General features: G+C 40.9%; 1 protein-coding gene across 2 annotated transcripts in view; it reads left to right on the top strand.

The window, feature by feature from the left end:
- The window catches only part of LOC129702564 (suppressor of tumorigenicity 14 protein), a 44967-nt gene that overhangs the window by 14142 nt on the left and 6239 nt on the right, over positions 1–24586 (top strand). Inside the window, exons 10-17 of one of the 2 annotated variants that reach the window (XM_055644341.1) lie at positions 1044–1156; positions 1987–2120; positions 3072–3176; positions 7336–7443; positions 9015–9134; positions 11535–11718; positions 13822–14093; positions 15284–15420. In XM_055644341.1, coding sequence (XP_055500316.1) covers positions 1044–1156; positions 1987–2120; positions 3072–3176; positions 7336–7443; positions 9015–9134; positions 11535–11718; positions 13822–14093; positions 15284–15420 — 1173 coding nt within the window. The remainder of the gene's footprint in view (positions 1–1043; positions 1157–1986; positions 2121–3071; positions 3177–7335; positions 7444–9014; positions 9135–11534; positions 11719–13821; positions 14094–15283; positions 15421–24586) is intronic. The other variant, XM_055644342.1, reaches the window with a different exon arrangement.

A 24586-nucleotide genomic window follows, 5' to 3' on the forward strand; every position in this document is an offset into this window, starting at 1 on the left:
GAGGTGTACGGTGTGAACGAGAGGTATTCTAATATGGTGTGTGGAAGGGAAAGATTTAGGACAGAAGTGCAGGAATTAGAACAGGTGTTATTGAGGCTTTATTAGGAGCATTGATTGGGAATCTTCACTTGAGGAACAGGGAATGTGCACTAGTAAAGCATTGACAGATAGATGTTATGGAAATTGAGAACGTGGAATGGAGTCCTTTCAGCAGGTGGGGTGGGAGGAAGCTGGCATCCATGGATTCCCTGTGGATATCATAGTTCTGAAAAATATTTTCAGAATGTTGAATTTGAGGAAGTGAAGGGAAGACCAGAGCTAGACCATCTGAAGGTGAGAGGAGTGGAAATTGTCAACAAAGTTTCTAAAGATATCCTGGTGAGGGGGAAAGCAGGGAATAACAATGATTATCATCAGTACACTGAGCCAGTGGTCACGGGAGATTGGATGATCTGCAAATGGCAGGTCCACAGTGCAACCTGGTGGAGAGTGGAAGCGTAGAGAAACCAGCAAAGTCAGCCACTGGTTTCTCAAACAACAACATCACCCTTGTAGGTGGAGTTAAGTATAATACACTGGTTGGACCTCAGTGAAAGGAGCATTGCAAGTTCAGCACTAACTGCACTAGTGGTAGAATACAAAGACAAGATAGATTCTGTTTTATTTGAGTAAGGGAAGGATTGAAGCCTATATATAATATCTAGTAAGAATCATTATGTTGGTATACTCCTAAATGCTTTACAGCTCATGTCTGAAGAAGGGTCTCGACCCGAAACGTTATATATTCCTTTACTCCATAGATGCTGCCTCACCCGCTGAATTTCTCCAGCATTTTTGTCTACCTACAGCTCATGTAAAGTCATAGTTATTCCGTTTATGAACATCCCAAAATTTCAATTCTTAAAAAGCCTGGTCAACAAATTGTTTATATTCTGTTTTGAATGGAGGCAACCATAGTTTGATATTTTTGTGTACCCTCACTCTCACTTGTAGAATCAAAGCTATTAATTGATGTAATGTAATAGTTGTTATGTTCCTTACAGACACCTGCTGTAGGGTACATTATAGCCCTTTCAGTTATTGTTTTGGAAATCCAAGAGAGATCCCAAGGTTCAAACTACTGTGATAGAGACTGGTTGGAGATTGATGGAATCAGGTAAGATTATATATTGTAGTTTTATTGCAATGGGTGATGCATTATACATTTAAATAGAAGAGTGAGCATCTGATCCTGTAAAGGTCTTTAAAATGACAATTGGCTAGGTACAATGAAACTGCCCTGAATAGTATTCCAGAACTATGACTGGACTGCAAAAGGAGTTTGATGCCTGTAATGAATATTTGATGAATATTTTGAAGTCATGAAAAGTCCCAAACAAATGAAATGCAGCCTTTCCATTTTGTATGCTGTATTCTAAGAAACAGCATACAACTTCTGCCTAACTTTCACCGGCAGTGATCTCTTTCAGTCGATCTTTCAGAGTCTGAACAGCTTATTCCATCCAGTTGTTTGAAACTGGATGGAGTGGAACTTTATGCACACGTTTCACTCCATCTATTGATTCGCCACTGGGTGAGATGTCCCCATCATTAACCACAACTAAACTCAGCAAGATGAAATGTAGGAAAGTTTGGCTTCCTGTGATCCAAGGAATAAAGTCCTGGCTTTAAGGTCCTCGTACCTGTATTTGGATTACGGTTGAGACATGGGTCATCCTTGATGCACCTCTCTCACAAAGTGAAGGGGCGCCATCAAGGATTCATTGACCTTCATGAAGAACTCTGCAGCGGCATAGATTACCCAGACCCAAGCCATGATATGCGGGTCGAGACCAATTAGATAGACAGAAATAAGGTAATAGTATGATGCTGACATATGTTCATAATAAACCATGAGTTGGAAAGGGATTTGAGTTATTTTGTTTAATATTAAATGTAACATTGAAATGTAATACATTTCACTTAGTCACCCTGTTTCTTCCATAGATATTGCAATCGATTAACTGAGGGTGGTTTTCACAAGATTTATGGAAGATCTGTCAAAATTAAGTTTTCCTCTGATCAGTCTGTTACCCACAAAGGATTTTATTTGGAATACAGAGCTTTTAGCCATGAGGATCGTAAGTAAACTTGATCCTTTGCATGATAGATAGATTTGCAAGAATTTTATGTTTCTATCCAGTTTTTTTTGTAGACAGAAATCAATTAAAAATTAAGCTACATTTATTAACAATTTTTTCCTTTCAATATAATGTTTTCTGTTTTGATTGTGTGATCAATTAACCTAATTTAATAACTTAATAATTAAAAAATATAACATCAAATTAATATTCTAAAAGTCCGAAAATCTAGTTTTTAACTTTATACAGGTGGTGGTACGCTGTACTGGTGAGTGCTGTCACAAAAAACACAGATTTTATCCATCTAAATGAAAGAGACGGGTACCTAGTATTTTAATTTATTCAATTCATATAGACCAAGAATATTCATGCTGCTTCTACCCTAAATTCAGGTTTGACAATAACAACGTACTCTGTATTCTTGCCATTGAACCAGGTAACTGTTGAAATCCCTTTCCAGAGCCCTGGCACAAAGATCAATGATGATTTTTCAGGTCTGAGAATGTGTTACATTGCAGATAGCCGAGTCCTTAAACCAAGGTCCCCTTTGATCTCTCGTGAAAGTGGAAGGTCTCCTGGTACATGTTCATGGAAGTTGTCCCTGTCTTCCCAGCTAATATTTTATCTTTCAATCAATAGCACTTCAAAATGACAAATCATCAGACCATTATCGTATTGCTATTTCAAACATTACAGCAGTAATTCAGAAGTACTTAATTGGAAGTTTTTTGGGATATTTTGCTATTGTAAAGAGCATCTTGCAATTACAAGGCATTTCCTTTGAAGACACTTGGAGTATCATATTTGTTCTGGAATAAACACCTCCCTAAATCTCAAACAAAAAGTCATCTTTGTCACAGTCCACTGCTCAGGTACACATTGCATTTGAAAGTTTTATTGTGGAGGAAGTAGACCATTTCACCAAAAGTACAACATTTAATATTTTACCAGCATGCCCAAACCAATTTAAATGCAAGGATGGATCATGTATCTCTGTAAAGAGTCACTGTGATGGATGGACCGATTGTCTGGATGGCAGTGATGAATCAAAGTGCAGTAAGTTCTCTCCATGTTTTTTGTATTAACAGCTCTTTATTAAGAGCAATCAGCTTGTATAATATCCACAACACGGTGCTTCCTTCATTGCAGTTCAAAAAATAATTGAGATGAAAACTTTCTGTTTTAAGAATAAATCTGCAGTGTGTAAGCTGCTGATAGAAGACATTTTTTTCAATCCTGCCTTCAGCAAAAAGGTATAGGAGTCTGAAAACTGTAATGTCCAGGTTCAGGAACACCTTCTTTCCAACAACCATCAGGTTATCGAACATTTAGAACTCCAACTAAACTCCGAACTACAAGCTGCCTGGATTGCATAGGGACTTCAGGCTCTGTTTTGGTTTTGCACAATATTGGATTTTTTATATCTTGAACTTCATTTTTCAGCCATGATTGAATGGCAGAGTAGACTTGAGGGGCCAAATGGCCAAAATCCACTACTATCCCTATAACCTTATGATTAGCTATTGAGTACTGTGTTTGCAAACCTGTCGTGCCACTGCTGCAAGGAAGAATTTCATTGTCCTGTTTCAGTACATAGGACAATAAAATAACACTCTTGAGTTGAGATCTCATGCAATGGTATCCATTTCCTGCAGGTAGGAAATTGTCCGGAGGATTATAAACTTAAGCATTCTTCCAATCTTGATAAAACAATGGAATCAATTTTTCAGGGCAAACTAGAGAACTTATAAATGCATGGTCTAAAAAGAGGTGAACTAATGTGGACTCAACTGTAACTAGCCTTAAGTTTCTAAAGCAATGGATGTGTAGCATAGATTGATCAGGATGTTCTGACAGAAGTATAAATGTGGTTGTGAAGAGACACACAGGGTACTGGAGCAATGAATACTCAGTAGTTTTCAATTTAAACATAGGCAGAAAAACGAGCAATTTTGGAATGTGTACCTTCCCAAGTTTCCCTTTCTATTGATTCTGTTCTGGCATTGCCTGTGTTTTATGTGAATTTTTAATATAATATACACATCTGTATGGTTAAATAAATATTGCAAGAAAGTTTTAGAATAAAGTGTTTGCATTGGTGCAAGCTCTTGAAGAGTCAAGTGTTTAATTGTCATATGTACTGGTAATGGGACAATTAAATTCTTACTTGCTCCAGCTTTACAGGTCCATTGATGCATAAAAATATACAATAGTCAACACTATCATAAATTGATAAACAGTGCTCCAGGTTACCAAACTGTAACAGTGCAAAACCCAAGCCCATAATGCAACCAAAACAAAGGCCATAATAGATCATTGTTGAGGTTCCTGCTGAAGTGAGTTAACCCCTCAGTTTCCACACTGTTACATAATCGTGCACCACCACATAGGCATAGCGAGAATCCGTATAAATATTCACATCAAATCCTTGGGCTAAAAAAAATAATTGTTGTGGTGAGTAATGGGAAGGTAAAGAAACATTCCTGATCACCTGATGCTGGGTACATGCTGCATATAGTGTGACAGGATTACCTTTATGATCACGGGATACCGTTCCATCGACAAAATATTCCAGATCACCATTCGCGATGGGGGTCTTTAAAAGATCTGGCCGAGGTCTAACTTTGACTGAGACAACCTCAAGACAATCATGAGTGTCTATCTTGTTCAGGAGGGAGGAGATAGTCTGGGTTTAATGGTGGACACCTCTCAATAGTAATATGGCCACATGCCAACGGTATTAGCATTAGTAAGAGAAAACAAAGAATAAACACAAAAAGATATGGTAACTCAGTGGGTCTTGACCCATCACCTACAGACCTACACCTTTTCTTCAGAGATGCTATCTGACCTGCTGAGGGACTCCAGCTTGTTGTGTCTACCTTTGGTTTAAACCGGCATCTGCAGTTCCTTCCTACACAAAGAATAAACTGTTAATTTCCAAATAGATAGCTTCTAACATGTATCCAAAGAACAACGGGAAAGAAAAGGTGGATGTGTGGCTCCACCCCCACATAACTTGTACAACGTCTTAAAGAGACGCTACCTCTAAAATACAAATCAACAAACAAGAGACACAACAAATATTTTTCACTATAGAGGGGCAGAATCATTCATTAGCATCCTATTTTATCTGAACTCATCTCCCAGAATCAGTCCCACAAATGAGTAACAATCTTTGAACTCATTTGATACCATTTTTAAACTTTTTTACATGCAAATCAAAGTGAATTTGTGGAATGGTCTGGAACAGGAGTTAAAACTTAGCACAAACATAATTCAGTTTAAAAAGATGTACAAAAACACTTTTTTAAAAGGATATTGGGATGAGGATAGGTGATTGTAAGTGGGATATTTGTTATACTGATTGTATTGGGAATGGTGATTATAGGGTGATGGGTTGTATATATGACCAAGAGATACTGAATAGTATATGAGGGTTTTTTCTTTTCTTTTTTCTTTTTTTCTCTTTTTTGTATGGCTTTGTAAATATTTGATTAGTGTATAAATGTAAATAATTTGGTGTACATATAGCTGCTGGTGTACATATAGCTGCTAAATTTGTATAAGATAATTATAAGCAGTTGAATATGGGGTGGGAATTAATAGGCTTTGGCTTCTTGCTGCTCCTTTTCGGACACATACGATTTCATTTTATTTCAAATAAATAAATAGATAAATAGATGAATTCAAAAGTTGCCACACCTCGTGGAAAATGCTGAATCTCACAGATATCCACGCACTCAAAACAATACAATTCTCACTCAAAGTAAAACAGTCATGCACACCTCAACAAAATCACCAATTCCAGGGGTCTAGCTACTTGCAAATCCTTAGATGTTCCAAATTGTGGTACATGTAAAATGCCGATGTTCCTTTATCTTGCCTCCTCCTTGTCCCATTTTTCTTAGTTCCCTATCACCTCTTCCTTTACTCTGGGAATTTCAAAAATTCACCCTTCTCCTTACTTTCCTTTACCTCCTCTTCCTTTCACTTCCCCAAGAGACCCAGGGAAAACCTCGCTCTTACCTTAAGTGTTGAAAGCCTTCTTTTACCCGATCTGTTATGCTCGGATGACGTGCGCTGAACTTTGGAAAGTTCCTCTCAGAGTCTTTAAACAAAGACTCAATAAACTCTTCTCCTGCTTTCTTCAGTCATAGTTATCTAAGTCACGGCACCAACTCTGTTAAAGAAAACTTTAAAATGCACCACGAAGATTGGATAAGGCACTCAAGACTTTGAGAGTCGATACTATGATCACTGGGAGCAATCTAGCAGCTCGCTCACTGAACAAAGATTAATCTGCTCCTTGTATACAGAATTTCCTTTTGATGTGTTGTTTGCTATTGCAGGCACTTAATCATTTTCTTCAGAATGGTCTTGTACCAATTACAAACTATGCACCTCCAAAAGACACAAATCAACAAACGCATTGCAATCTCGCCTCATGGTATACCCTATTTATAATTGCCATTAGTCCTTCATAAGGGATAAATGGATCTATTTTGTAACCAACTTGCCAAACTGTCAACACAATTTAATACCCCAAAGGTTATTATTTGGTTAACTTTAATTGATACCCCATCTAAAATTTTCATTGTAAGTTCACATTCTTCAAAGCTTCCTTAGCTAAAATTCAGATGAATTGTTACACCATTTGTTTCGGTAAAAGGGCCGTCAGAACAGTTTATTGATATCTATCCATGGGATAAATGATAACCCTATGTAATTTCTATGCATAATTGAAGCTGCTGCATATAAAATTAAAATCTCAATCTGCTCTTTTGATGAGTACAACACAAGGTGCTTGAGGAACTCAGCGGGTCAGGCAGCATCTGCGGTTCTGGTTGGTACGCTTCAGACTATTGGAATAATGAGGCAAAAACTGCAAAGGAGCAGAAAGAGCAGGGCGACTGGGGTGGTGGGAGAAATATGTTCTTTTGATGGCCTATTCCATTCATGTTCTACCTGATTTAACTGCACATCAGGAGGTTTGTCTTCATTTTATGCAACAGTATGAGGTGAAAGAGAAAAGACAGCCCATGTTCTTTCTCTTTTAATACCTATTCTTAATTGACAACAATCCAAGATTATTTCCCGTCGTTGGAATGTATCAACCCTGCATAATCTAACTATATTTTGACCTTAGTAATTTTTGACATTTTTTTGTTGTTATTGTGAACATCAACACTATCATATGTGTTTGGTATTGCAGATTGCTACTTCACATGCCCAAGTGGTACCTGCATTCTCCACAGATCTGTTTGCGATGGAATAAATGATTGTGCAGATGAAAGTGATGAACTAAACTGCACAAGGACACGTATGTGTTTATATATTTAACTTTTAATTTCCTTGTTTTCTTATAATCCGTGTAGGAATAAATAAACTGGTTCAATGCATGCATAATAAAGGGTCAATAACCCTTTGAGTTTACTGACTTTTATAGGACAAAAAATGGATTTGTAATAAGATATTTATGATGTAAATTTCATAAATGAGCTTCTCACAGCATTGATATGATATTCTCACAGCATTAGTCATCAGGTGTAATAGCACAGAAGCTACCACCTCTGTGGAGCCTAAAAGTTGCAATTTATGACTTACCATCCAGATATAATCCTTTATACATGAAGATTGGCCACTGGTGTCCTGTGGGCTACTAACTCAGAATACCGTGGATTAAAAAGCAGTAAGATCTTGCAGTTCCAATTTTGAGAAAACATGTCACAATTATAGTTGCATTTCATTAAATTAGATTAAAACTGAAAAGGCACCAAAATGTGAGCAAAATCACAAATGTACGAGCAATGTAAGGCAACTTTGCTAAAAATAACATAATTATAAAATATAATTGTGCATAATATTACCATTTTATCCAAAGTAAAAATAAGCATAAATGTATTCACAACTTAATTGAGTTAATAATTAACAAAAGGACTTCTGTAAAAACAAAACTTGTTCATTACCCCGAGGATGGCCTGTAACACAGTCTCTGTTTGATGCCCAGCAACCTTTCCCCAATTCTCCTACTAACCACCTACACCAGAGGCAATACACAGCAACATATCGTATCCTTGGAATGTGGGAAAACCATGCAATCAGAAAGAGAACATGCAAGTTCCACATAGTCAGCAGTAGAGACTTGGGTCAGACTTGGGCCACTGCAACTTTGAGGCTTTAGCACTAGTTTCTGCACCTCAGTGCACCCTGCCTATCAGTTTGTTTTGTTCGTGGATTACAGTTAATGTTCTCCAAGAATTCTTCTAAATGTTAACACTTCTCAAAAGAAAAAGAAATCATGATTCATTGAGGGTGAACGCCGCAAATTGATTGTTTTTGCTGTGGATTTAATGTTTAATACTGTACACGATCATGTAAAGTTGTTGAAACTACTGAGGTGAGCTACTGGTATTAAAGGGGATGATGTCAGCAAGTGCTATTGGCCTATTGTAACCATGTCACTATTTGTTTGATATGGAAAATATTTGCGTAGTGAGGGCTAACTGTATGGGTTTAATCACAACCCAGTTATTAATTACCATACAAACAATGAACAAGAGAGAATTATTCATTTTCTTGAATTTTGCATGAAATGTTTGAGAGCAAGCACCTCTCTCTGACACTAAAAAGCATTCACTTAAAAAAAAATCTATTTTCCTGATGTGTCTGAGGGCCACAGTAGATGTCACTGTCGAGCTGGATTCTCATTTAATTTGTATCTTGTCTACAATTAATGTATCCAGTATATTTCATGCAATGGTTTAGCTTCTGAATGAATTTGAAATAACTTTTAAGAAGCTCGACACCAACGTTTTTTTTCACTTCATGAAAAGTAATTTGCATTCATTGTTCTTTGAATGCGCTACGTCTCACCAGCGGTCTTTCCTTCAGTCCATAAAGGTTGCTCCTGGTATTCATATAAGTGCCGCAATGGAAAATGTGTGAACAAAATTAATCCAGAGTGTGATGGGAAAAGGGATTGCCAGGATGGTTCGGACGAATCAGGCTGTGGTATGTTGAGGTAAACTGTGGAAGCGGTAAAGAAGATATCGCTATCAAGAGTCGTTGTTGTTGGCAATGTTTTAATTAGTCTCTCTCATAGCAATAAAAGATGATGTCACAGAATCACAGTAACATGAATCATTCCTTCTGTTTCATCATATGCACAATTATCTTTTGTCCATCTCAATAAATCAGAGATATTTGTTTTTTTTTAAACTTACTAATAATCTAGTAAAGAATCCTTACAGACATTGGCAGTCTCTGAACATTGTGTACATGCTCTCAATAAGATGATCTGTTCAAACCCCGATTGCCAGTAATTCAGGGAACATTGTATGACATTATCTTAGTTACATAAGAAGTGACTTTATGCCTGGCTTTTTCATAGTGTTTTAATAACGTGAACATTGTGCCCTAATTATGAATCTCACTGTTACACTACATTAAATGTTTTTCTTTATATTTGCTTCGCAATGCATGTCATTAAGTTGTATCTGTGCAATTTTGGCTGTATTTTAGCACTGAGATTAATATGTGTATATCAAATTTAAAAAGAACAGATGGAGCGATTGTAAAGCAATGTTTCAATGTGTTATTGGTTGTGCAAAATAATTATTTAAAACTCTAAAAATATGTTATATCTATAAATTAAAACATTTAAAAGTGCCTTAAAATACCTAAAATCTAAATTAACAATTACTTTAGTCTCTTGTCGCCTTCCTTCTCCATTAAAAAAGAATGGAGAATGATGTCATGTCTTGTAGAAATTTTGTTGTTGTTCGTCCTTCGTAGTCGAAGAAGACCATGACTTCAGTGTTTTTGTTTGTGGGTCCGGAGGTGACTGGTGAGACCGATCTGGGCCCGGAAGGCTCGCCCGCATATGGGACACAGGTGGGTGGGTGGCGCAGTAGAAGCCAAAGTTGCCCGAGCCACTTCTTGAAAAGTGGTGCGTTTCCTCTGAGCTTCTGCGGTGTGCCCTTTCCCAGCAGCATGCGCTCCCGTGGTGTTCCTGCTTCGCCCAGTTGGTCGGTACGGGTCCTGAAGTCATGACTTGTGCTTGACCTGGATTAAAGTGAGGGAGAGTTGCGCAAATCGTCAGCCTCACTCTCTCGTCCCGGCCTATCAGGATACATTGGCAAGACATAGTCAAGACGGCTGCCTATAGGTCAGGATGCAGTGGATGGCCACTAGTGATCAACGTGAACATTGTGCCCTAATTGCGCTCCACGACGCGTTGCTGGGTCCACCTTCCTACCCGTTAGACCGCCAAATGGTGGTCTCCTCCGCATATTCCGCCAGATCCATTCTTCACCTTTCCTGAATAAGGTAATAGCCACAAGGCAGTGGAGGTTTGCATTTGGTGTTTTCCTTCACCCCTCCAGGGTGCTATATGGAGGACGCCTGGAGGACACCTGTGCATGACTTTGTTTAACGTGGGGAGACTGGTGCACAAGCAGCCACGCCACGGTCCTTGACAGATCTGGGTCAGGATCCGGTGGCATGGAGTCCAAGACGACCGGATATCCTTTTCTGCTACAGCCTTCATCCGCCTTCCCAGCCGTTGTGATGCTCCACTAAGGTCAGCCATCATCCTCCGCCTGTTCCACCGTTGAGGTCTTGGTTGGATTGCTCTTTGTCAGAGACCTCCCCCTCGACCTTACTGCCATGGGTGGCCTTACCAGGAGCATTGCTCCAGACAGCATCGCTCTCAGGATCTCAGGTCCACACAAGCTTCTCCACCACGTCAAGGTGACAATCCACGGAGAATAAGGAACTGCAGAAACTAGTTTACAAAAAAAAACAAAGTTCTGGATTAACACAGCGGATGAAGCAGCATCTCTGGAGGACATAGATATGTGATGTTTCAGGTCACTTCTCATCCCAAAATGTCACCTAGCCATGTCCTCCAATGAAGCTGCCTGACCCACTGAGTTATTCCAGCATGTTGTTTCATTTCTTGTGCCTCCTCTGGCTCAGCATGTGGTGGGAAATGGTAGCAGCTTTTCACTCCCACGCTGAACTCTGGGAAAAGGCTGATGTCAGAGCACAGGCTACTGCCCAGATTGCAGATTCTGGTTTCTAGAGTTTAACATTCCTACGTAGAAATTTCTCTTGTGGGGCGAGATAGTCGAGATAGTAAGATACATGGGGTAAGATAGTCAAATGCTGACTGTTTCACTGCCAATCTCCCTCAAATCCTGGGCTGTCAGGTTACCTGGAGGTTAGCCACTCATTGATAACGTTGAATTTTAATGATAAACTGGTACACTGCAGTTTTTCTTTAAATTATTTAATCAATTGTGAAATTATTGTACCTTATGTAAAAGAAACACTTCTTGCCTTATTTAAAAATTAAATAAACTTGCTTGAATACAGAAAGAAAAATACAAACCTCCAAATTTGTTTCAGGGTGTGGAACAAGCCCAACCAAGAAAACAAAAATAGTTGGGGGTGAAGATGCCAAGAATGGAAAGTGGCCTTGGCAAGTTAGTCTGCAAATGGGATTGTACGGACACATATGCGGTGCATCTATTGTCTCCAATCGTTGGCTTGTTTCAGCTGGCCATTGCTTCCAAGACTCTGACTCCATAAGGTATGTTGACATAACATCATTGTCATAGGATAGGAAAGGTTTAGAGGGATACTAGACCATGCTAGACCCATGGGGTCCCGTCCCCTCAAGGCATGGTTTGAGGGTGGGGGGGGGGGGGGGGGGGGGGGCGGCATCACACACACTAACCACCCCCCACACACACAAGCACACTAACCACCCCCTTGATATTATATTAATATTATTCATTCGCTCCTTTTAACCCATCCCCTGCCCTATCCACTCATGCATGGCTCCCAACTCGTAGATGTGGCTAGGGAGAGGGAGGGGGGTAGAGAGGGCAGAGTCAGAGGGCAGCGGGTAGAGGCAGAGGCCAGAGGCAGAGAGCGGCAGCAACCTCCCCACCATACGCCGACACGAGGACCCCGAGCGAGGTGGCTTAGCGGGCGAGCACCGACCAAAGGACGTCGAGTTGGGCCGCCGCAGTCTTCAGCTATTATCTTTGGTCTTCAGTCCATGGCCTGACTTCATCTTCGGCTTTGTCTTTTGAGGGGGGGAGGGGGGAGGGTTGGTGGCGTGAAGTCACTCGCAGCGCGAGGAAGAAGCCATTGTGATGTCATCAGCGAAAGACAGTAGTTTTTAAATTCAAAGTTTTGTCAGATTTTTAAACATTTGCAATAATATCTCAAGAAATAAAGCATGAATTTTCAGGTAAGGCGATTTTGGACTCCAGGGGAAAAATGTCTACCGGAATATGTAAAAATGTTACCGTTACCGTGTCGGTTTTTTGCGAAGAAGTGATTACACACAAACACACACACAAATAAATACACATCCAAGATCAGAGTTTTATAAGTATAGAGATGGGCCAAATGTGGACTAAATGGGAGTTCTGTAACACCCTCTCTCCCTGCTTCCCCTCTGTGATTCCTCCTGAGTCTGAAGAAGGGTATTCACCTGAAACGTCACCTATTCCTTTTCTCCAAAGATACAGCCTGTCCCAAAGTTACTCCAGCATTTTGTGTCTATCGTCAGTATAAACCAGCGTCTGCAGTTCCTTCCTACTTATTTTCAGACTTATTTTAATACAACAATTTAACTTTTCCAGCTTTCTGATCAGCCTTTCTCTTTGATTTAATTTTAACTAGACAGCTAAATTAACAAAGTTTCAATTACAGCAATGCTCTAATTCAATCTCAGAAATGCTCAACATATTTATACTTTTAATAATTGTGAAGGCAAAGAATTGTACCTTAATGTACTGTCTAACCAGTGAAGTGATGACTGGCTGAATGCCCCTCTTCATGAGCTTTTTTGTATGAATGTATAAATTTAAAGAGGGTCACATTTATAGAATCTGTGACCTGTCAAACCTATTGTTAATTTAGCAAGAATGAGTGTTAGACCTGTTGACTGTGAAATATCTCAAAGCTCTAATACCATTTGTTCAGAGTCCTTTTCTTTAGATTCCCAATTGCGATCAATGTGAGCATTTTAACTTTTTTTAAATCTTAGCTGAAACTGAAAGATAGATACTGTATGAATGTGGATAACCGTTCTGAAGAACAAAGATCTTTTATTGCAGTTTTCAGTTGGATATATGTAATCTCTTCAGTATGAGTCAAGAAGATTTAGAGGGATATGGACCAAACACAGGCAAATGTGACAAGCTTAGATGGGGCATCTTTGTTGGCATGACAGAATTGGGCTAATGAGCCTGTTTCCACACAGTTTGACTCTAAGTTAAGGGCCTGTCCCACTTGGGCGTTATTTACGCAATATCATTTACGCGTAACGACGCACACGTGATGCGCACATGGCTTGCATTACGCGCACATGGTGTGTGGTGACGTAGGCAGTGACGTGCGGTCGCGCACGACGCCCCAAGATTTTGGAATTCACAAAACCTTTGCACGCCACCTGCGTGACGCACAAATGACGCCCAAGTGGGACAGGCCCTTAACACTGTGAAGATGTCTTTCATCCCGGTTTGATAATTCGCCATATACATTATCCATTTTTGCTCTACTCTGTTCAATGTTATCCAAGGCAGAATGATATTCAAACCCAAAGTCTCCTGGTCTGGATCAATGCATCAATGGTTGAGAAAGTTTGTATTATTTCTTTGCTTCTTTATTTTTATAGATATTCCACTTCATCAGCTTGGACTGCATATCTGGGCTTGCAGTTAATGAATAGAATGAATTCCAGAATAGTAACCAGATCAATTCGTAGAATTGTTACCCACCCCAAATACGATGAATTCACATCAGATTATGACATTGCACTGCTGGAACTGAAGACACCGGTCTTCTTCAGTGATTCCATCCAACCAATTTGCTTACCAGCTGCTACTCACATCTTCACTCCCACTGCAAACTGCTATGTAACTGGCTGGGGCGTCCTGGGAGAAGACGGTATGATGCTTTATAAAAGGTTATGTGATCTGTTCATGAGCACAAGATTAATGCATTGAAATATGATGTGCATTCTTATTAAAAAGGCAGGTATATTCACTGATTCAATGATCATGTGTTTTTCTGGTTTTTGGTGAGCCCTTCTTGTGATCATCGGATCAGTGAATAAACTTACATTTTAATTTAAAAATATTGAATAGATAAAATGGTCATTTGTGCATTAAGCTATGTGGGATCAAGCATTGTGATGACTAATGTTCCTCTGCAGTCAGGCAATGTTTTTTTTAAAAATATATCATGTGTTTACAATTGACAGATTTGTTGAAAATGCAAAGATAGGGGAATCAACGAGAGGGCATAAGTTTAAGGGGATGGGGAAAAAGTTTTAATAGGAACCTGAGGGGCATTTTTTTCATTCAGTGGGTGGTGTGTAAATAGAATGGGCTGCCAGAGGCAGGTGCAATACAACATTTAAAAGACCTATGGAAAAATATGTGGATAAGAACCGTTTGAGAGCTATGGGCCAAGAGTGGGCAATTGGGATGAGCTTAAATGGGGCATCTTGGTTAGCATGGACAAGTTGGATGAGATTACAGAGAGAGGAGCCACATTGTGGATGGAAATCAAAGATGTTGGGAGTAATATTGGAGTATTAGACTGTGATTGCTGGGATCCTGAGCCAAACACTAAATGCCGGAGGAACCACTCGGTCAAACAGTTTCTGTGGAAATAAATAGACAGACGACATTTCAGGTTGAGACCCTTCTTCAGACTGAATGCTGTCCATTCCTTCTATAGATGCTGTCTGACTTACTGCGTCCCTCCAGCTTTGTGTTTATTTATGCATGTGTAGTTTCAGAACTACTGTGTTTTAAGATGTAACAATGATGAATGCTTAGGATTTTACCATTATTATAGTAACTATTATATTTAGATAAATTTTATTTCTGTATAAATGTTGTTCTCGAGACCCACTTTCCAGGCACTGAAATAATGTATATCAATATGAAATATTAGTTGATTGAAGCATATTAATTGTGTGAATGTAATTGATGAACGAAAATGGAGAGACCACCAACAGCTTCTGGTTTAACTGCACCGTGCAAGAAACTAATCTTTTAAGTTCGAGAACAGTTGATTCCATGGTTGTGTGGATAATATTTGGTAATCAGAACATTTTTGTTTGTTAGGTGAGCTGGCCACTGTTCTTCAGGAAGCTAGTGTGAAAATTATTCCTCTTGGTATTTGTAACAAGCTGTATGAGAACTCTGTGACTTCCAGAATGATTTGTGCGGGCCACCTTCGGGGTGGGGTTGATGCATGCCAGGTAAGTGGTCATGCATTTGAATACCGATAATTAACTTTCAGTACAATACTTCTACTGTATTCTTGGTGTCTTTCAAGTTTTTACTCTATTTCTAAACAAAAAACGAATCTTAAATCATGTCTTTAAAGCGTAAGTATATGCTACCAAATCATATATTTTCATGAATTAGAGTCATAGTCATAGAGCACAGAAACAGGCCCTTCGGCCCAACTCGTCCGTTCCAACCAAGATGGCCTTTCTAAGCTCATCCCATTTGCCTGCATTTGGCCCATTATCTTTTAGTGGGTCAAGAGTGTTTTATTGTCATATGTCCTGGGCAGGACAATGAAATTCTTACTTGCTGCAGCACAAAGAATATGTGAATATGTAAACATTGTATATACTGGGAAAAAGAAGAAAAAGTTCAATAAATAACAAATATAGTGCAAATAACAAATAAGAGTTCAGAGTGCATAGCTTATTCGTTGTGTTTAATAGCCTGATGGATGTCGGGAAGAAGCTGTTCCTGAACCTGTACGTTACAGTCTTCAGGCTCCTGTACCTTCTTCCTGATGGCAGTGGTGAGAGAAATGTGTGGCCAGGATGGTGTGGGTCCTTGATGATTTTGGCTGACGTTTTGAGGCAGTGACTACGATAGATCCCTTCGACGGTGGGGAGGTCAAAGCCGGTGATGGACTGGGCAGTGGTCACAACTTTTTTGTAGTCTTTTTCGCTCCTGGACGTTCAAGTTGCCGAACCAGGCCACGATGCAACCAGTCAGGATGCTCTCTACTGTGCACCTGTAGAAGTTTAGGAGAATCCTCTTCGACATGCTGAATCTCCGTAATCTTCTCAGGAAGTAGAGTCGCTGATGTGCCTTCTTTCCAATTGCATCGGTGTGCTGGGTCCAGGAAAGATCTTCTGATATATGCACGCCCAGGAATTTGAAGTTATTGACCCTATCTACCATTGTCCCGTTAATATAAACAGGATTGTGGGTTCTCATCCTTTCCCTACTAAAGTCCACAATCAGTTCCTTGGTCTTACTGATGTTAAGAGCCAGGTTGTTGTGCTGGCACCATTTGGTATGTCGGTCGATCTCACTTCTATACTCTGACTCGTCACCATCTGTGATTCGTCCAACCAGCAAACTTGATAATGGAGTTCGCACTATGACCAGCTACGCAGTCGTGGGTATAGAGTGAGTAAAGGTCCAACTCCACTTCAGGTGCAATATATCCCTCTTGTACAGGTCACCTCTAGCTCAGAAGAGATTCCAATGATCCTAAAACCCTGAATCACTGCCTCAGCTCCTTAGCCACCATTCATTTGCCCTAACTTCCTAATTCTACTCTCACTAGCATGTGATAGCAGAACTAATTGGAGATTACTATTTTGAGGTTCTGCCTTTTACCGTTTTGCCTAACTCACTGAATTTACTCTGTGGGACCTCATTTCTTTGTGTACCTATATCATTGGTACCAATATGCACAAAGACCTCTGGCTGCTCATTCCCCCTCTTGAGAATGTTCTGCAGCCACTCTGAGACACTCCAGATCGTGGCATCCAGCTCACCATCCCGCTCTCCCTTTTGTGTCCCCTGTCTGGCCCCATAACTATTGAGTCTCCTATCACTATATCTCTCCTTGTCTCCATTCCCACCACCCCATTAGTATTCAATATGGTGTACTAATAGCATGGGGAATGTCCATGGGAGAATTCTGCTTTTTCTGCCCATCCCCTCCCTCTGCCTTTCCTTGTGTTCACCCAATTGCCTGCCACTTCCACCTTTGGTGTGGCCACCTCTGAAACTCCTATCTGTGATGGTCTCAGCATCATGAATACTCTGGGGAGAGTGGAAATCATCTCCAGCCGCTCAATATGGTCAGTCAGGAGCTGCAGCTGGGCCAGGGTCACAGGAACTATTGTATTTGTTCTATTTGATTGTGCACGCCGGGTTGATTGCATTCGTCGAAACAGGGCAGACCACGTGAAGGTTGCAATCTCCCACCCCAACAGTAAGGTAAAAGAGGAAAGTAGGACAGACCTTGCCTTATTTTACCTTTCCACTACTTAGTTTCCCTGCTGAAACCTCTTGAGACAAATCCTCAACGCCAACCACTCACACTACACTTGCAACTCAAGCACTACCATTTGTATAATGGCCGCCCACAAAATAGCTGCTCCACTCGAGCCTGTTACCTTTTTATTCTATTCTCAGGGTTGTGTCTTAACAGCTGCTTTTAAAATCATCTGTACTTTCCTCTTTACCGCTCCACAATCTCTGTGTTGTAGGAGCGTGTACAGGGATGACCAATTAGACCAATCTGGGCTTGAAGGTTCCTCCTCCACGGGTGGCAGAGATCCAGTGATGCTGTAGTATTTGAGGTTCTTTTCATACCTACCTGATCGGTGATAGCTTCAATAATATGTAAATGTTGGGGAGACACAAGAACCCGTAGAAGATGATATCTTGAGCAAAAAAGTGCTGGAGGAACTTAGCAGGTCAGGCGGCATCTATAGAAGGAATGGGCAGATGATAGTTCAGGTTGGAACCCATTTTCAGACTACAAATGGATCCCAACTCGAAACATCATCTGTCCATTCCCTCAGTAAATGCTGGAAAGGTTTGTTTGGGATAGAATCAGTTTGTCTGGAATCTTGTCTTGCCATTTAATGCGAAGTATTCTGCACAGTCAGATCATGTGGAAGTGGTTAAGCAGTCTGAAGAAAGGTCTCGACCTAAAACGTTACCCATTCCTTCTCTCCAGAGATGCTGCCTATCCCACTGAGACACTATCCATGTCTTGCAAGTATAGCATAAGGTGGGTATGACACAGTGGCGGACCTACAATTTTGGGGCCCTGAAGCTTGAACTGTTATGGGGGTCCCTTCACAACCAGCAACAAGGTCTGGGTAACCACTGTTATCTTCAAAGGGGTGTTCCATGACAGATCAACACAAATTTTAATTTCTGTCATAAATGTTAATACTGTTTTAAATTATTTATAATTATTTTATATTAAATATATTTAGAATGAAACATCCTTAATTTGAATGCTTTTTCCGTTATGGCCAGCCTACATGATACTTTAATAACCTTTTAATTTTTATTTTAACTATTATTTTGTATTGAATTACACTATTATTAATATATATATATTTTTTAATCGCTTCTCTTACAGTAGACCCAAATTTTTTAAGCAATGTAGACTAAGCATGATATTCACCTCCAGAAAAAAAATGGCCGTGGGTTCAGGAGGGTCCAGCGGGGTCCAGGGGCAGCGCTCCGGTGGGGGTTCATGGGGGCAACACCCCCTGAAGCTCCTGCATTTTCAATGAATTGAAAGTGATTCTCAAGCTTTCTGCTGGTAGTTTACATAACAGAAGCTTAGAATTTTTCTAACACATAAGTAGTAAAATAACCCCCAAAAGATACATATTTCATGAAATAGACAATAGGTGCAGGTAGGCCATTCGGCCCTTTGAGCCAGCACCACCATTTACTGTGATCATGGCTGATCATCCACAATCAGTCCCCATTCCTGCCTTCTCCACATATCCCTTGACTCTACTATCTTTAAGAGCTCTATCTATCTCTCACTTGAGAGCCTCCAGAGAATTGGCCTCCGCTGCCTTCTGAGGCAGAGAATTCCACAGACTCACAACTCTCTGTGTGAAAAGGTATTTCCTCATCTCTGTTCTAAATGGCCTACACCTTATTCTTAAACTGTGGCCCCTGGTTCTGGGCTCTCCCAGCATTGAAAACATGTTTCCTGCCTCCAGCGTGTCCAAACCCTTAATAATCTTATATGTTTCAATAAATGGCCTCATGCAGCGAAAAAAATCTTTACAAAAAATATGTTACTTGAAATGTCTCTTTGTCTAGCACTGAGATGAGAAAAAACTTTTTCACCCAGAGTTGTGAATTTGTGGAATTCTCTGCCACAGAGGTCTCGTCTCCTTCAGCAGCACCTCGGTCTCCCTACCTGAGCTCAGACACCACTTCTCCTCACCTCACCTACGCTTCCTTCTCCTCAACTACACACCTATACCTTGACTATTCCCCTCGCCTCGACGATACCTCACCACCAAACTTCTCCTCACACCTAAACCCCGCCTTGACTAAACCGTACCTCACTAAACCTCTCCCCTCAAATAAACCTCACACCTCACACCTCACCTCACACCTTAACCCCACCTCAACTTAACTAAACCTCCTACCTCACAACTAAACTCTACCTGACACCCAATCTGCGCCTCAACTAATCGGCGCCTCTCTCCCGCTCCCTATATTTATAGCACCCCACCCCCCGGCCATTGGCGGCGCCTCACGTGAGCGGAACAACTCCAACCGGGGGGGGTCCGAGCGTGGAGAGCGGCGCAGGTGCATTGCCGGAGAGAGCCGGTGGGAGGGGAGGGGAGGGACGCAGGTGAGCTGACATTAATGTCGAGCCCGAGCCCCGCCCTTCCCTGCAGAAGCAGCAGAGAGGCGGTGATTAGTCGAGGCGGGGATTATGTGTGAGGTGGGAGGTTTAGTCGAGGCGAGATTTAGTGAGTTGAGGTTTAAGTGTGAGGTGGAGTTTTAACGAGGCGAGGGGTTTAATCGAGGTGAAAAATCAGATTCATTTCTAGGAAAAACAAAAAAATCTGAATTCTGATTTAAATCGGAAGAATATCTGGACTAAAATCGCTTCTGGGGACCCTCCGGGATTAGGGGCCCTGAATCTTAAACTTCATTAGTTTCATAGTAGATCCACCCCTGGTATGACAACAACACAATACTTCTTCAGCTGGGTCTCTAGGCTGACTGCTCTTTGCTCTATACGCCTCACGTAACACCCTTCATTGCTCCTTCTTCCAAAAGCAGAGCTGGTTCTGTGATCCTGTTGTTGACTTTGACATCAATGTAGTGTGATGTTGAGAGATTAGGATGATTACTATCATCTATCATCCTTTAATTATATCACCAATTATGATTGTAAATTAGCAGATATTTCCAAACGATAAAAACTGATCATTTTTAAAAAACTGTAAAAATGGAAATCTGGAATTAAAACAGAAAATGCTGGAAAGACTTAACAAAACTGACATCATCTGTGGAAAGTGAATCAAAGTTTATATTTCAAGTCAAGTCAAGTTTATTTGTCACATACACATACGAGATGTGCAGTGAAATGAAAGTGGCAATGCTCGCGGACTTTTGTGCAAAAGACAAACAACAAAACAACCAAACAAATTATAAACACAATCATAACACACATATTCTTTTACATAATAAATAATAGAAGGAAAAACGTTCTGTAGAGTTAGTCCCTGGTGAGATAGGCGTTTACAGTCCGAATTGCCTCTGGGAAGAAATTCCTTCTCAACCTCTCCGTTCTCACTGCATGGCAACGGAGGCGTTTGCCTGACCGTAGCAGCTGGAACAGTCCGTTGCAGGGGTGGAAGAGGTCTCTCATGATTTTGTTTGCTCTGGAGTTGCACCTCCTGATGTATAGTTCCTGCAGGGGGGTGAGTGAAGTTCCCATAGTGCGTTCGGCCGAACGCACTACTCTCTGCAGAGCCTTCTTGTCCTTGGCAGAGCAATTCCCAAACCATATGGTAATGTTCCCAGACAAGATGCTTTCCACCGCCGCTGTGTAGAAGCACTGGAGGATCCTCGGAGACACTCTGAATTTCCTCAATTGCCTGAGGTAGTAAAGGCACTGCCTTGCCCTACTCACCAGTGCTGAGGCGTGTGATGACCATGTCATATCCTCAGAGATGTGGACTCCCAGATATTTAAAACAGCTCACCCTATCCACAGGATCCCCATTTATACTCAATGGAGTGTACGTCCTCAGGTCAGAGACCCTTTGTCAAATGAGGCAACTGGGACATAAAACATTAATTACCTTTTCCTCGCCACAGATGCTGCCTGACCTGCTGAGTGAAGCATATTTTGCTTTTATAATTTAAAAAAATGGATTGCTCTTAACTATAAAGAAAGAGATTAGTTAAAACAAATGTAGGTTCCTTGCAGTCAGAAACAGGTGAGTTGATCATGGGGAACCAGGATATGGCGGACCAATTGAATAACTACTTTGGTTCCGTCTTCACTAAGGAAGACATAAATGATCTGCCGGAAATAGCAGGGGCCCGCGGGTCAAAGGAGGTGGAGGAATTGAGTGAAATCCAGGTTAGTCGGGAAGTGGTGTTGGGTAAATTGAATGGATTAAAGGCCGATAAATCCCCAGGGCCAGATAGGCTGCATCCCAGAGTACTTAAGGAAGTAGCTCCAGAAATAGTGGATGCATTAGTAATAATCTTTCAAAACTCCTTTAGATTCTGGAGTAGTTCCAGAGGATTGGCGGGTAGCAAACGTAACCCCACTTTTTAAGAAGGGAGGGAGAGAGAAAACGGGGAATTACAGACCAGTTAGCCTAACATCGGTAGTGGGGAAACTGCTAGAGTCAGTTATTAAAGATGGGATAGCAGCACATTTAGAAAGTGGTGAAATCATTGGACAAAGTCAGCATGGATTTACGAAAGGTAAATCATGTCTGACGAATCTTATAGAATTTTTCGAGGATGTAACTAGTAGCGTGGATAGGGGAGAACCAGTGGATGTGGTGTATCTGGACTTCCAGAAGGCTTTCGACAAGGTCCCGCATAAGAGATTAGTATACAAACTTAAAGCACATGGCATTGGGGGTTCAGTATTGATGTGGATAGAGAACTGGCTGGCAAACAGGAAGCAAAGAGTAGGAGTAAACGGGTCCTTTTCACAATGGCAGGCAGTGACTAGTGGGGTACCGCAAGGCTCAGTACTGGGACCCCAGCTATTTACAATATATATTAATGATCTGGATGAGGGAATTGAAGGCAATATCTCCAAGTTTGCGGATGACACTAAGCTGGGGGGCAGTGTTAGGTGTGAGGAGGATGCTAGGAGACTGCAAGGTGACTTGGATAGGCTGGGTGAGTGGGCAAATGTTTGGCAGATGCAGTATAATGTGGATAAATGTGAGGTTATCCATTTTGGTGGCAGAAACGGGAAAGCAGATTATTATCTAAACGGTGGCCGATTGGGAAAGGGGGAGATGCAGCGAGACCTGGGTGTCATGGTACACCAGTCATTGAAGGTAGGCATGCAGGTGCAGCAGGCAGTAAAGAAAGCGAATGGCATGTTGGCTTTCATAGCAAGAGGATTTGAGTATAGGAGCAGGGAGGTTCTACTGCAGTTGTATAGGGTCTTGGTGAGACCACACCTGGAGTATTGCGTGCAGTTTTGGTCTCCAAATCTGAGGAAGGACATTATTGCCATAGAGGGAGTGCAGAGAAGGTTCACCAGACTGATTCCTGGGATGTCAGGACTGTCTTATGAAGAAAGACTGGATAGACTTGGTTTATACTCTCTAGAGTTTAGGAGATTGAGAGGGGATCTTATAGAAACTTACAAAATTCTTAAGGGGTTGGACAGGCTAGATGCAGGAAGATTGTTTCCGATGTTGGGGAAGTCCAGGACAAGGGGTCACAGCTTAAGGATAAGGGGGAAATCCTTTAAAACCGAGATGAGGAGAACTTTTTTCACACAGAGAGTGGTGAATCTCTGGAACTCTCTGCCACAGAGGGTAGTTGAGGCCAGTTCATTGGCTATATTTAAGAGGGAGTTAGATGTGGCCCTTGTGGCCAAGGGGATCAGAGGGTATGGAGAAAAGGCAGGTACGGGATACTGAGTTGGATGATCAGCCATGATCATATTAAATGGCGGTGCAGGCTCGAAGGGCCGAATGGCCTACTCCTGCACCTAATTTCTATGTTTCTATGTTTCTATAAACCACTGGCTGAAGAAAATCTGATAGGGTAGTAGATGTTAGATACAAAAACAGGATAAAAACAATGACATTATTGTTAAAATTGTTTAATATGAGTTATACCAATGGATTTAAGTGTAACATTGTCATGGAAGACAATGCAACAGAATATTCCTCAGCCACTAGATTGGATGCAATGGAGTGGTCAGTTTCCTTCATGGCAAATGTTAACTCAGTTAAACATGAGTCATTCTCACAGAATAGTCAAAAGCGTTTAATTGTTATGTCTACTGGCAATGAAACATTGAAGTTCTTACTTGCTGCCACTTAACAGGCCCATTAATGCAATAACACTAAGATATATATATATATATAATTACCAATAATACCAAAAATGAATAACCATAAAACTAGGCAATCTTTAGTTTAGTTTAGAGATACAGTGTGGAAACAAACACTTCGACCCACTGAGTCCACATTGACCATCGATCACTCAGACACCAGTTCTATGTCACCCCACTTTTGTACCCTACACACTAGGGGCAATTTACAGAAGCCAATCAACCTACAAACCCTTTGGAGGAAACCGGAGCACCCACAGAAAACACACATGGTCACAGGGAGAACATAAAAATTCCACACAGACAGTACCCTTAGTCAGGAACAAATCCAAGTGTCTGGTGATGTGAGGCAGGAGCTCCACCGCTGCATCACTGTGCTGCCCTGAGCAGTTCTTTGGTGGCCAGGTAGCTTAAACAGTACAGTGCTTTTGTGCAGTCGAAGATTACTTGTTGAGGTCTTATGATCTTGCCATCATCAATTAAAATGAAAAGCAAATGTTACCCAGCAAGATCCCATACAACAATGAAGCAAATGACTGATTGATCTCTTATTGTGGATTGAGTGAGGTAATAAACCTAGGCAGATTTTTTTTTCTAATGACGCCTATGAATATTGTTTCTATGACAAAACAGGTTTGATTTAGGATACAGAACACCGAAGGATATGCCACAAGCGTTTACGAGAAAAAGCATCATGCAGCTAAAGCTTCCATTGTTGTCTGGGAACATTTGTTTTTGGTTGCTTTGCAATATCTGGTTCATGATGCGCAAAAAGAGGGAACGCCACAGGAGAGAGATTGTGATGATTATATTTAATAATCTGATCAAACACAGTGCTGATAATGTAACAAATGATACCATTCATCGTGGTTAAACATCTGATGCGCTCACACGTGTGGAATTGTTTGCAATATAATCGTGTTACTAAGTACACAGTGAAGAAACATAAACATGTTGAGTCTCCTGTCTGATATCAGTTGCATCTCAAAATCAGGAGATGGTACATCTAGTGCATAATGGCCTGAACTTGATACATTATAGTACATG

This window comes from Leucoraja erinacea, chromosome 13 (genome assembly GCF_028641065.1).
Source record: "Leucoraja erinacea ecotype New England chromosome 13, Leri_hhj_1, whole genome shotgun sequence".
Lineage (NCBI taxonomy): Eukaryota > Metazoa > Chordata > Chondrichthyes > Rajiformes > Rajidae > Leucoraja > Leucoraja erinaceus.